The sequence below is a fragment of the Palaemon carinicauda genome, chromosome 24, assembly GCF_036898095.1.
Source record: "Palaemon carinicauda isolate YSFRI2023 chromosome 24, ASM3689809v2, whole genome shotgun sequence".
Taxonomy (NCBI): domain Eukaryota; kingdom Metazoa; phylum Arthropoda; class Malacostraca; order Decapoda; family Palaemonidae; genus Palaemon; species Palaemon carinicauda.
Genome location: NC_090748.1, coordinates 80,941,780 through 80,956,467, shown reverse-complemented (window position 1 = coordinate 80,956,467; position 14,688 = coordinate 80,941,780). Strand labels below are relative to the sequence as shown.

The 14,688-nt window shown below is 40.4% G+C and overlaps 1 protein-coding gene across 1 annotated transcript in view; it reads left to right on the top strand.

The window, feature by feature from the left end:
• The window catches only part of Cpsf100 (cleavage and polyadenylation specificity factor subunit 2), a 200,073-nt gene that overhangs the window by 36,484 nt on the left and 148,901 nt on the right, over positions 1-14,688 (top strand). Inside the window, exons 4-5 of the mRNA XM_068348239.1 lie at positions 5,406-5,511; positions 14,393-14,481. Coding sequence (XP_068204340.1) covers positions 5,406-5,511; positions 14,393-14,481 — 195 coding nt within the window. The remainder of the gene's footprint in view (positions 1-5,405; positions 5,512-14,392; positions 14,482-14,688) is intronic.

Genomic DNA, 14,688 nt, shown 5'->3' with positions numbered 1-14,688 from the left:
GCAGTGACCCTTCCTTCCCCCTAGGGGAGTCGCCTTGTGTGAATACTCCTCTGTTCGGATGTTCAAATGGCTTGCTCCCTGCGAGTTCATGGAGAGAAGACTGTTTGCGACCTACCCAGAGCTGGACTTCGGTCTTACTCTGTTTTTATTGATGATGATGCTCATCCTAGTTACGTGGGCATTGGCAGATCGTGTGCCTCTTGGGAAACATCTTTCCCGCCCGCGGGTTAGGCTGTTCTCTCGAGTGCTACATTTTGAGCTAATTGAATTTGAATTTAAATTTAGATAAAAATTGTTAAGCTTTACTGTAGTGATAGGAGTATATTACAGTAAAATACACCACAATATCAGCGAGTGTTATACAGTATTACTAGATAGGAACAACTATACTGTGATAGAAACCAAGTAAAAATTAAATTATCCGAGCGTAGGCAAGGGGCAGTGAGTTGTTAGGTTAGGTTAGGAGTTATCCCACCCTAGGGCACCAAGTATTTGTGCATTTTGCGCCTGTCTCTGTTACCTAACAATCATGAAGAATAAGGGCTGACTGTTATACATAACAGATTTTGAGCGAAGCGAAAAATCTAATTTTGGGTGAGATAGCCATGTCGTCCTGATGGAAGGTTCCTTCAGCAGCTTCCTAGGGTACATTTGACTACAGTGGATATTCCCAGAGAATTAAACTAAAGGTCTCCAGAATTCTAACTTCTGGCGCGAATATCTTTAAAGTTGCCTTTTAGGATATCGCATAATAACAGGGGACGTATTCTTGACACGCCACATAGCTATCTGCACCCCACATAGCGTTTACGCTTCGAGTGGGAATAAGTGGCAAGATATGGAAGGAGCCGTTGCAAAATTCTCCTCCGTTACTGTTATGGGCACTCGGATGACGTCATACCCGTCGCCATCTTGGATGACGTAGCATCCGCCCGCCATTTCATTCCTTTTAGCGTTGGGCCAATACCTCCAGATATAGTAAGATAGGGAGGGAGCCTGCTAAGGCCTTTCCAAGAAAGGAGGGCGGGTCCATCAGGACGACATGGCTTCTCACCCAAAAATAGATTTTTCGCTTCGCTCAAAATCCATTTTTTGGGCTCAGGCCATGTCGTCCTGATGGAAGTTTACCAGAGCATTAATGTATCGTGGATTTCCCAGTTGTGCCTTCGACTTCCAGACAATATTTCCTTGGTCTTTAGGATCTAAGAGGCATACGACAACACCGTTATAGATGTTTCCGCTTAACATATATAATGTTAGTGCTTCCTGCCCCCTACAGGGAAGAGTCGAACCAGTCTCGGAAAAAGTCTCAAAGTTGCATGTTACACTGAACCGTCCCAACTGTCTAAGGAGACATGCAGGCCTCATTGCATGTCTGTAGCCCGAGTTTGTATCAAGTGACAGAATAAGTGGCATTTCAATGGAAAGTTGTGTGTAAGCGTAGGAACAAAGTTATCATTATTGTTCAATGCATCTTGCAGAAGAAGGGTTGAAAAATACTCTCACAGTTTCTTTATTAAAATGTTTTAGGGCGAAAGAAGAGGCATAAAACCATTTTACATTTATTTAAATAAATAAGTGAGGATGAGCATACATGTGAAAATATAAAATTTGAGCATACATGTAAATAGTATAAAATTGTAATTGAGAATCAGTTACATAACATAGGCACCTTGATATAAACAGATATATTTGTAGTACCTGAAAAGGAAAAACTTTCCACACACTTCAATATCCGTATGGAATTGTAATGTCTTTCTGAGAATGTCTCGATATACACTCGTGTACAGGACACACGGCACTAGTGTTCAGTCTATGTTATATCACCTTGGTATATTAGAACAGTCCATATCGCCATCACTATGACGATCGCTACTCAGTTGCTCACTAGGGCCAACATATACACCCTTTAGAATTTTTGGTCCCATAAAAATTTACTGTTCCTTGCAGCACTAAGCGGCACGTTTTAGAACACTACCTGCCGCCACCACATATCGTTTAACTTCTTGCACTTGCTTCGCGTAGTGCTTAAAGAACACTCTGGATGACTTCATCCAGTAAAAGACTGAAGACTTTCAAAGTCCATTAGTTGGAAGAAGTTCAGGGAAGAGGTGACCTTCCTAGGATCATGACCTGCGGGTGTACTGTCAGGATCCGCTCTGCGAATGAAGTAGGTGATCTTCGCCCGTAGTTGTTCAAGTGACAGGTTTGACCCTGATGTTTCTCCTTTAAAGAGTTGTCCTCCTCCGAAGTCTGAAGTTCTGCGAAGATAGACCTTTAGACTCTCCACTGGACACAGAGAGGCATCTTCCTTCAGAGGGCAGATTCTCCAGGGGTCCCCTCTTCTTGTGGGTAACTCGTTTTTAGCCAGAAACGTTGGGTCAGGAAAGAGGGTGAGCTCGCCCGTGTCAGCGAAGCGGATGTGGCCCTCTTCCCTAGATAATGCCACAATTTCACCCCTGAGGCTAAAGCAAACAAGAAAATAACTTTCTGGGTCAAATCTTTCAGAGGGCAAGTTTCATTGTCCAAGCCTGAGGCAAAATGTAGCACTTTGTCAAGAGACCATGAAATAGGTCTTAAGTCTAGCGCAGGCCTTCGGCACCTTACTAAAGATTTCTTTAGCCAAGTCTTTTTGGAAGGCATACAGCAAGGGTCTTGTCAGGGCAGATTTACACGTAGTGATCGTGTTGGCTGCTAAACCTTGTTCATGAAGGTGGATAAAGAAGGACAGGCAGAAATCCATCATGATTTCCTTCGTATTCTTTGCCTTGGCAAATATTACCCATTTCTTCCAAGATGACTCGTATTGCCTTCTGGTAGATTTTGACTTATATTCCTCCAAGAAGTCTAGGCTATTCTTCGAGATTCCAAACCTTTTCTTTACGGCAAGGGAGAGAAAATCATGAGATGAAGGGCTCTGGTTTTCTGTGATGAAGCGAAGACAGTCGACTTCTGAACTTGTTGAGACAGAACTGGGTCTGGCAGTGGAATCAGCTTTGGTTGTAATTCCAGAATCAGGGGGAACCAGTTGCTCCGGGGCCACGTGGGAGCCACTAGGGCTGCCGTTCCTTGAAAGGATCTCATCTTCGTGAGGACCTTGAGCAGAAGGTTGGGTGGAGGGAACAGGTAAATCTTGGTCCATCTGTTCCAGTCCATGGACATGGCGTCCACTGCTTCCGCACGAGAGTCCTCGTACAGGGCCACGTATCGAGGAAGTGATGAGGTTATATGGAGTTGATGGAAGGTTGCTGCAAGCAGTGAAAAGTTTCTACTAAGGTAGTAAAGCATGTGTTAGAATAGGAAATGAAGTGAGTGATTGGTTTCTAGTGAGAGTGGGGCTGAGACAGGGATGTGTGATGTCGCCGTGGTTGTTTAATTTGTATGTTGATGGAGTGGTGAGAGAGGTGAATGCTCGAGTGCTTGGACGAGGATTGAAACTGGTAGACGAGAATGACCATGAATGGGAGGTAAATCAGTTGTTGTTTGCGGATGATACTGTACTGGTTGCAGACGAGGAAGAGAAGCTTGGCCGATTAGTGACGGAATTTGGAAGGGTGTGTGAGAGAAGGAAGTTGAGAGTTAATGTGGGTAAGAGTAAGGATATGAGATGTACGGGAAGGGAAGGTGGTGCGAGGTTAAATGTCATGTTGAATGGAGAGTTACTTGAGGAGGTGGATCAGTTTAAGTACTTGGGGTCTGTTGTTGCAGCAAATGGTGGAGTGGAAGCAGATGTACGTCAGAGAGTGAATGAAGGATGCAAAGTGTTGGGGCAGTTAAGGGAGTAGTAAAATATAGAGGGTTGGGCATGAATGTAAAGAGAGTTCTGTATGAGAAAGTGATTGTACCAACTGTGATGTATGGATCAGAGTTGTGGGGAATGAAAGTGACGGAGAGACAAAAATTGAATGTGTTTGAGATGAAGTGTCTAAGGAGTATGGTTGGTGTATCTCGAGTAGATAGGGTTAGGAAGGAAAGTAGTGAGGGTGAGAACGGGTGTAAGAAATGAGTTAGTAGCTAGAGTGGATATGAATGTGTTGAGGTGATAGGAGTAATACAAGAGGAAGGCCAAGGTTTGGGTGGATGGATGGAGTGAAAGAAGCTCTGGGTGATGGGAGGATAGATGTGACAGAGGCAAGAGAGCGTGCTAGAAATAGAAATGAATGGCGAGCGATTGTGACGCAGTTCCGGTAGGCCCTGCTGCTTCCTCCGGTGCCTTGGATGACCGCGGAAGTAGTAGCAGTAAGGGGTTCAGCGTTATGAAGCTTCATCTGTGGTGGATAACCGGGTAGGGTGGGCTGTGGCACCCTAGCAGTACCAGCCAAACTCAGTTGAGTCCCTTGTTAGGCTGGGAGGAATGTAGAGAGGAGAGGTCCCCTTTTTTGTTTCATTTGTTTGATGTCGGCTACCCCCACAAAATTGGGGGAAGTGCCTTGGTATATGTATGTATGTAACAACATAGATATCTTTTATGCAAACTATAAAAACTTTAAAAAAAACAAGAGGAAGAGGAATATGATAGAATAATGTGCCCAAATAGTCCCTCAAGTAAGAGAACTCCAATCCAAGACAGTGGAAGACCATGGTACAGAGGCTATGGCACTACCCAAGACTAGAGAACAATGGTTTGATTTTGGAGTGACCTCCTAGAAGAGCTGCTTACCATAGCTAAACAGTCTCTTCTACTATTACCTAGGGGAAAGTGGCCACTGAACAGTGACAGTGTAGTAAATTCTTGGGTGAAGAAGAATTGTTTGGTAATTTCAGTGTTGTCAGGTCTATGAGGACGGAGAATATGTAACGAATAGGCCACACTATTTGGTGTATGTTTAGGCAAAGGGAAAGTGAACCATAACCAGAAAGAAGGATCCAATATAGTACTGTGTGGCCAGTCAAAGGACTCTATATAACTCTCTAGTGGTAGTATCTCAACGGGTGGCTGGTGCCCTGGCCAACCTACTACCTATAGCATGTAGTGTTGTCTAATCTCATTCAATTTTCTACAGAGTCTATTCAGATTGTTTCAAATCACATTCATAGTGTGTGTGTAGTTGATAACGTCCCAGTCTCTGCCCCTCTTGCTGCATATATTTGTTGGCCTTTTTCTAATGCAAATTTTACCTATATTTGAAGTACAGTACTAGAAGAAAAAGGGTTCTGTTTCTGATAGGGAGAGGTTATTAAAGAGTTTAGTTTCATTCCTCTGGGCTTGACTTCCCATTTCCCTATGTTGATGGACAAATGTTTGTGTGTGTTTGTACCTATAAGAAATTCAGATGTTATTAAAGAATGGGTTTTAAAGAATGCTGGTTGAATTGCCTTGGTAACAAGGAAAGTGATGTAATTGTACTTGTAAGTAGTAAATGGCTGTATACCTAGAAAATTATATAGATTTGTTAACTTTACAGAGCCATCACAATTACGACTTTGTGGAGCATTTCACTCTGGATGATGTGGATTCAGCTTTTGAGCTTATTACACAGGTCAAATATAACCAAAGTATTCCAATGAGAGGTAAGTACTTATTTATTTATTTATTTATTTTTTTTTTTAGTGAATTGTCATTTATGATAATAAACCTACTTTGGAAGTAAATTCAAGCACCTCCCAAAGAGAGAGTGATTGTTGGGATAGGAAATTTATATTTATGTACTACGTTTGCATAATGATTTTGTACAAAATACTCCTGTGACTTGCAACCCTGTAGTTAAATAAATTCCCTGTTAATCGAGGACACCTGAGAGAGAGGTAGGGAGGGAGGGAGGGAGTGCATGCACATAATAGTAATAATGACGATAATCATGATATATCAAATTTAAAATTTAATTTTGATTTGGTTTTAAGAATATTAGGCATAACATCAATTGAAAAGTTCCCTGTACACTTAATTTAACTTATGGATTGTTTTAATAAGAAAAAATACTTTTTGACCTTTCAAATAGGGGCTTCAGAATCAAGAAATTGTTGGTGGGTTAATCAGATCAAATGAACCTTTTACAATAATTTTGCTCTAGTACCTGACAGAACTAATAAATCCACAAATTAGCAGTAGAAAGGTGCAAGAGTAAAAATGTGATAATGGAAATGGTTGTTGAGGACATTGGAAATGCAGTTAGAAGACTTCAAATGTGTGAAGTTTGCTTTTTAGTGTTTAGTAAGTAAATTATTTTGCAATTAATTCAATTTTAAATTGTTCCGTCACTAATACAAACCCTTTCGCTCTTTATTAGGGAATATACATGTACTTTTGGCAAAGCTGGAAGACTAGCCATAAGACTTTTAACGAGGTGAAACTACCCCACTGCTAGTTATTGGGGGGTTAAGGGGTAGTACCAGCTACTCCATTCACACACATACACACACCTGTGTTCTCTTGCCACTTTTACTTTTGGCCCGGTTGAGAGCGGATGTTGTGTTTGTGTCTAAGTACTCAACACTGACTAACCATTGACTAATCTGTTTTGCTTTTTCTTTCTTTCTTTTTTTCACATGTGAGTGGTCTTCAAGGCTAGTATGCGAACTTTTCATGGACCTGAGGGGCGTAGGTGTCGCACCTTCATGTCTTCGTTCAAGACTGACCCTATGCCCAACCTGCAGAGCATGCCCTTGCACACAGGAGGGTGGTCATCCTCCCAGTGGGAGAGGTTTGGTAGAAGGCGAAGAGTGATTCGTCTCCTTTATGTTCATCCTAGAAGGGGAAGGAACCTTGACTTCCTTGTCAAAGTCATCATGCTTCAAGAGCGAATATCGTTTTTATGTTGAAGCATTGCGACGGGCAAGAGGGCTCTCAAACTTGAGAAATTGCTCCCTCAGTTCGAATCTAAATTTCTCTTTCTTTATCTATTTCTGCTTCTCAATATCACTTCGACCTCCTCCTAATTTTATAAACTTTCATTTGTCTTGCTGTCCTAACTCTATGACTAATATTTCCCTTATCTTTATATATATATAGTGGTCCTAAACATTTTTCGTGATCCGAGTTGTAAAATTCTTTGCATCTCCTTTCGTAAAGTGAAAATTTTGTAAGTTGATTCTTCCGTAGCTAGAGGTTTGACTGTACTAGGCTTTAATGTTTTTAAAAATTAGCTATGGGAGTTGAATATACTGTACTCTTCAGCCATCCCAAGCCGCTTGAGAATTGTAGATTCTATACACCAAAATGGTATCAGATTGGCCACATGAGCCTTTAGAACTTCACCTATCCCAAGCCTCCCTGTTGATGCTGGAGAATTACGTATAGACTTTTACCAAAAGTTTTCTATTGTTCGGTATTGGTTTAGGTTGTAAAGGCCTCCTAATTCTTTAGACTATCAGACTGGAAACCTTGTAAGGCACTCAATATATTTTGAGTTGCATCCAAAATCTCCTCAACCTTATGGTTTTTGGGTGAAACAATTAGTACAGTACACAGTCTTGATATAGTTAGAAGTAAGGTGATTCCATTTAAGATATCATTAACCCCTCCATGGAAATTACCAGAGATATCTTTTTGCAAATATTTTATTGGCGTTAAAAAGAATATGACTGACTTACATGAGAAGCCAGGTCTCTTTTTATGGAACATGTTTCAGAAGACAGGGAACTGACTTTTATATACACTGATGGCTCCAAATCTGATGCTGGTGTTGGATTTGGAGTGTATAGTAATGCTTTTAATTGGAAAGGTGCACTTCTTCCTAACAGCTTCCATATTTACTGCTGAATTGTATGGCATAGTAAATGCTATTGAGAAAGTAGCGTTAGAGGAGGAGGGTAATTTTACCATTTTTAGTAATGCAAGGAGTGTCCTTCAATCTTGAGAAGTTTTTAATTCCAGTAACCCTTTAGTTTTAAAGATTTTGAACTGGCTTTTTATTAATGGACTAAGAGGTATAATAGTTCGGTTTTGCTGAGTTCCAGCACACGTAGGTGTGTCTGGAAATGAGAAGGCAGATTTACTGGCAAAGAATGCTGCAGCTGAGTTGCTACCAAGAGGATATCCCATTTTCTGTGATGATTGTTTACCCAGCATTAAGAATTTAATTTATGATGATTGGCAACAACATTTGGATAGTTTAGTTGAAAATAAAATGAGAGAAATAACGAATGTTATATCCCCTTGCAAGTATAACATAATGCCCCGAAAGTGGGAGACTACTCTTTGTCGTCTCTGCATTGGTAACACTCGGTTGACACATGAATTTCTGCTAACTGGCCGACACCAGCCATATTGCAACACTGCTTGGTGCCCTTGACAGTGAGGCTTTTATTGATGGAATGCCCCACTTATAGAACCGTAAGAAATAGATACTGTATATGTTTGAGGCTCGAGGTAAGGAGGTCAGGTTCATCCTAGCCAAGGTTCTTGGACATGATGTGTTATACTATGCTGGTGGTAGCTTTAGATTTACTTTAGAAGCAGGTCTTCGAAAGCCATTTAACCTTTATTTATACTTTTATGGTTTTAATTGAATATTCTTTTATTCTTTATTTATAATACAGTGAAATGATATCGGCGTCAATGACCTTTGATGTCAGGATGCCAAAAAACTTCAAATTATTCAATCAATCCTTTATTTGCTTCTCAATCTTTTCCCGAAGCATCTGCTCAATCGGCCTCCCTGGGAAAATAATTGACTAGAAATGCTAATCCTTTAACTCATGGACAACCCCTAGGACCCGTCGAAGGTTGACCTCGGTCTTTCTCTTAGAGAGTCCGAAGATTTCGCGCTGGCAAAGTCTTCAAGAAGGCCTTTTGCGGCTGACCCACCTCGGCACGCTTACGATGGCACACTCCCTTGTTCTGAATTAGCTCAGCCGGTGGAGGGGGTGCAAAGTCTGAAGCTTGTTCCTGCTCCTCTCTAGGGACACCTTCCTCATGCGTGGGTTTGGTCTTCCCCTGAATGGTCAGACTTGAAAGGTAAGGTTCCACATTTTTGTTATTTTTCATTTATTATTGCATTATGTTCTTATAATTACTTCACTTACAGGTATTAACGGTTAGGTTAGGTATTGAATGATTCAGATGTACAGTATTCGGTTGTATTTCATTGTAGGTAGTACAGTATACCTTTATTATAGATTTTTTTTTTTTTTTTGGTGTTTTTGTAGGGCTTGGAGCAAATTGGATGATGTACGTGTAAATCGTGACTCATCATACGAACAAATCATGTTATGAAAGCCACTCCGGAATGAATTAATTTCTTATCTATAGGTATTACGGCTCATTTCATATTTGCCGACACATACGCAGAATAGTCTGACCTATTCTTCACACATTCTCCTCTTTCTTCATACACTTGACAACACAGAAATTACCAAACAATTCTTCTCTCAAGAGGTTAACTACTGCACTGAAATTGTTCAGTGGCTATTTTCCTCTTGGCTAGGGTAGAAGAGACTCTTTAGCTATGGTAAGCAACTCTTCTAGGAGAAGGACACTCCAATATCAAACCATTGTTCTTTAGTCTTGGGCTGTACCATGGTCTTCAACTATCTTGGGTTAGAGATCTCTTGCTTAAGGGTACACTTGGACACACTATTCTATCATGTTCTCTTCCTCTTGTTATATTGAAGTTTTTATCCTCTTGTTATATTGAAGTCTTTATCCTCTTGTTATATTCAAGTTTTTATAGTTTATAATTGAAAGATTTATTTTAATGTTATTATTGTTCTTAAACTTCTCTTCTAGTTTTTTCTTATTTCCTTGCCTCACTGGGCTATTTTCCCTGTTGGAGCCTGTGTGCTTATAGCATCCTACTTTTCTAACTAGGGTTGTGGCTTAGCAAATAATAATAATAATACTGTAATAATATTTGTTTCGTCCCCTTCTCCCCTTTGTGAGATGGGAATTGGGTAATGTCTATGGTTTGGTCAAGGAAGTCCTAACACTTCTGAGAATTCTTACCTATACATATTTCGTTGCTAGTATCACACAATCGCACGTTGCTCAGGCCGCTGAAGTGTGCAAATGCACAAAGGGTTAGTGTAGGTGTCAGGGTGGTTCCTTTTTAAACGTGTGTAGCATGGAGGAATGCCCTGTGTCAAAGACCAGCCAGTTGGTTAGGACTTCCACCCACGTTAGGGTTAGTCTTCCCTGATAAAGAGCGAAAGGGTTTGTATTAATGACGTTACGAATGACAAATTTAAGAATAATTTTTATTTTTCCTAATGATATAAACCTTGAGCTCTTTATACAAAATGTCCCGCCATCACCTATCCCCTTACAAGTCCTGCCTGCAATTAAAAGTGACAAGAGAACTCAGGTGTCTATGTAATCAGGGTAGCCAGTATTACCCCCTACCTCCTGCTAACTAGTAGTGGGGTAGTTACACAAACAAAAAGTCTTATGACTAGTCTTCTAGCTCCTTAGTAAAGAGCTAAGGATTGACCATACAGTGACCAAGCCTTTGGAAGTACAGCTGAAAAATGATGCCAGAGAAGTGGGTTTGTTAATAGCACAGATAGCAGAGGTAGGATATCCTAAGTCTCCCCCTTATTGTAATCCACCTGTTAAAGTATGTTTTACGGCAGGAGGGAAAAAACCTTACCCAGTAAGGTGATGAAAAGTGAATTTTTACATAATACTGCTCAATATCACTGGAAACATGTTTTTAAAGATGATTCCAAACTGGCTGGAGGAGTTGGAAGTGCAGTTGTGGGGGGGGGGGGATGTTGTTATTAAAAAGAAACTTCCATCCACTTGTTCAGTATTTACTGATGAGATGTATGCAATAATTCTCGCAGTCCGGCATATTTTCGGAAATTCTGATCAAAATAGTTTTTATACAATTTTTGTGGATTCCAATAGTGTTTTAACTCAAACATATTATGCCTTCCCATCATCTAGTAAAATAGGTCCAAGACTGGTTAGTACTTCTGCAATCTAGAAAGAATACCTGTTCTCTTTTGTTGAATTCCTGCCCACGTTGGGATGGATGGGAATGAATGAGTAAATATCACAGCTAAGGAAGCTTCAGGGCTACTTAACCCATCTCTCATAAGTATTCATTACAAAGACATTAAAAGTAAGATACATTTTCACCATAAGAATGAGTGGCAGGCTTGATGGTTTGAACTGACCACCAATGCAAAATTGAAACAAATCCACCATTCGGTGGGTAAATGGTCATCTTGTAATTCTACAAGTAGGAGGGATAACATCATTTTAACTAGACTGCATATTGGCCATACACATGTAACCCACAATTATTTAATGAAGGGTTGGGAAGGGAGACAGGGCCCTCTTTGTAATACCTGTCAAGTGACAATGGATTTTAAACATATTTTAGTCAATTATCCTGGTTTTAATCTTCAGAAGAGGACACATTTACTCCAGGACAAAGCTTTAAGAGATATACGGGGGGAAAATTATAATAATCTGAGCTTGAAAAAAAATTATACAGAGTATAGGGTTATATCACAGGCTTTAATTAATTTTATTAAGTTATTAATTTAATATTTTTTATCCCTTCTTATTTCACATGGTAATAAGTGCTAGCTTTTTCAAAAAGAATGATAAAAACAAGTATACATGGGTAAGAGTGGCAAATGGAAGAGTAGTAGAAAGGGCATTAATGGATTATGTGTTGATAACTAAAAGAATGTTTGGAAGATTGAAAGACGTGCACGTGTTTAGGGGTATGGCTAACGGTATGTCTGATCATTTTTTGGTGGAAGGAAAATTAGTTGTAGCAAAAGAGTGGGGGAATAGATTAGGTGGATGTAAAAGGGAGCTAGTGAGGGTTGAAGAGCTAATAAAACCGGGGGTAAAAAGTAAATATCAGGAAAGGTTGAAAATGGCATATGACGAAGTGAGAGTAAGAGAAACTGGTAATTTAGAGGAGGAGTGGAAGTTAGTAAAAGAAAATTTTGTTGGGATTGCAAGTGATGTGTGTGGCAAGAAGGTTGTTGGAGGCAGCATGAGGAAGGGCAGTGAATGGTGAAATGAAGGAGTGAAGGTAAAAGTGGAAGCAAAAAAGATGGCTTTTGAAGAATGGCTGCAGAGTAATATTATAGAGAAGTATGAAAAATATAGGAAGAAAAATGTGGAAGTAAAGTGCAAGGTAAGTGAGGCAAAGAGGGCAGCTGACCTGAGGTGGGGTCAGAGATTGGGTCAGTCATATGAAGAGAATAAGAAGAAGTTTTGGAAAGAAGTGAAGAGAGTAAGGAAGGCTGGCTCAAGAATTGAAGAGACAGTGAAAGATGGAAATGGAAGGTTGTTAAAAGGAGAGGAGGCAAGGAAAAGGTGGGCGGAATATTTTGAAAGTTTACGGAATGTTGAGGATAATAGGGAGGCAGATATAATTGCTGTTGCAGGTGTTGAGGTGCCGGTGATGGGAGATGAGAATGAGAGAGAGATTACTTTAGAGGAAGTGAAGAGAGCACTAGATGAAACGAGAGTAGGAAAAGCATCTGGTATGGATGGTGTGAGAGCTGAGATGTTGAAGGAAGGGGGTGTAACTGTACTTGAATGGTTGGTGAGATTGTTTAATATGTGTTTTGTGTTGTCAATGGTACCAGTAGATTGGGTTTGTGCATGTATTGTACCACTATATAAGGGTAAGGGAGATGTGCATTAGTGTTGTAATTCAAGAGGTATTAGTTTGTTGAGTGTAGTTGGAAAAGTGTATGGTAGAGTAATGATTGATAGGATTAAGGATAAAACAGAGAATGCAATCTTAGAAGTACAGGGTGGTTTTAGAAGAGGTAGGGGTTGTATGAATCAGATTTTTACAGTTAGGCAGATATGCGAGAAATATTTAGCAAAAGGTAAGGAGGTGTATGTTGCGTTTATAGATCTGGAGAAAGCGTATGATAGAGTTGATAGGGAAGCAATGTGGAATGTGATAAGGTTATATGGAGTTGGTGGAAGGTTGTTGCAAGCAGTGAAAAGTTTCTACAAAGGTAGTAAAGCATGTGTTAGAATAGGAAATGAAGTGAGTGATTGGTTTCCGGTGAGAGTGGGGCTGAGACAGGGATGTGTGATGTCGCCGTGGTTGTTTAACTTGTATGTTGATGGAGTGGTGAGAGAGGTGAATGCTTGAGTGCTTGGACAAGGATTGAAATTGGTAGACGAGAATGACCATGAATGGAAGGCAAATCAGTTGTTTGTGGATGATACTGTACTGGTTGCAGATGCGGAAGAGAAGCTTGGCCGATCAGTGACCGAGTTGGGAAGGGTGTGTAAGAGAAGGAAGTTGAGAGTTAATGTGGGTAAGAGTAAGGTTATGAGATGTACGAGAAGGGAAGGTGGTGCGAGGTTGAATGTCATGTTGAATGGAGAGTTACTTGAGGAGGTGTATCACTTTAAATACTTGGGGTCTGTTGTTGCAGCAAATGGTGGAGTGGAAGCAGATGTACGTCAGAGAGTGAACGAAGGATGCAAAGTGTTGGGGGCAGTTAAGGGAGTAGTAAAAAATAGAGGGTTGGGCGTGAATGTAAAGAGAGTTCTATATGAGAAAGTGATTGTATCAACTGTGATATATGGATCGGAGTTGTGGGGGAATGAAAGTGACGGAGAGACAGAAATTGAATGTGTATGAGATGAAGTGTCTAAGGAGTATCGCTGGTGTATCTCGAGTAGATAGGGTTAGGAACGAAGTGGTGAGGGTGAGAACGGGTGTAAGAAATGAGTTAGCAGCTAGAGTGGATATGAATGTGTTGAGGTGGTTTGGCCATGTTGAGAGAATGGAAAATGGCTGTCTGCTAAAGAAGGTGATGAATGCAAGAGTTTATGGGAGAAGTACAAGAGGAAGGCCAAGGTTTGGGTGGATGGATGGAGTGAAGGAAGCTTTGGGTGATAGGAGGATAGATGTGAGAGAGGCAAGAGAGCGTGCTAGAAATAGAAATGAATGGCGAGTGATTGTGACGCAGTTCTGGTAGGCCTTGCTGCTTCCTCCGGTGCCTTAGATGACTGCGGAGGTAGCAGCAGTAGGGGATTCTGCATTATGAAGCTTCATCTGTGGTGGATAATGGGGGAGGGTGGGCTGTGGCACCCTAGCATTACCAGCTGAACTCGGTTGAGTCCCTTGTCAGGCTGGGAGGAACGTAGAGTAGAGGTCCCCTTTTTGTTTTGTTTCATTTGTTGATGTCGGCTACCCCCCAAAATTGGGGGAAGTGCCTTGGTATATGTATGTATTTATTTCACATTTAGATGTTATTGTATGAAAGTGGTGTGATTGGTTTTATAGGCTAAAATGATACAAAATGGTGTTAGTGTACGGGTATGGTTAATTAATTTGTACTACATAGTATTGAATGGCCTTTGATGCCTCAGTGCTTGGCTTAAGGCCTAAATTATATATTCATTCAAGGTTTGTATAGTTAGGAAAAATACAAATTATTCTTAAATTTGCCATATTTTTATACTTGTACAGGTATACTCATGTTGTATTATAAATTTTTATTTCTGCAGGCAAAGGCATTGGTCTCAATATTTCAGCACAACCAGCTGGCCATATGATAGGTGGCTCAATATGGAGGATTCTAAAGGATGGTGAAGGGGTAAGTTAAATTTGCCGAGAATACCAGGAATCTATATATTAATACGATAGCATGTGTGTTATTTATTTTGTGCATCACGCTTTAAAGAAAACGGAAATAATTGCATGGTATACTCTTACAAATTCACACTTTAAAGAAAACGGAAATAATTTCATGGTATACTCTTACAAATTCACCTCAGACTTTGATTACATAACCAAAGCACAT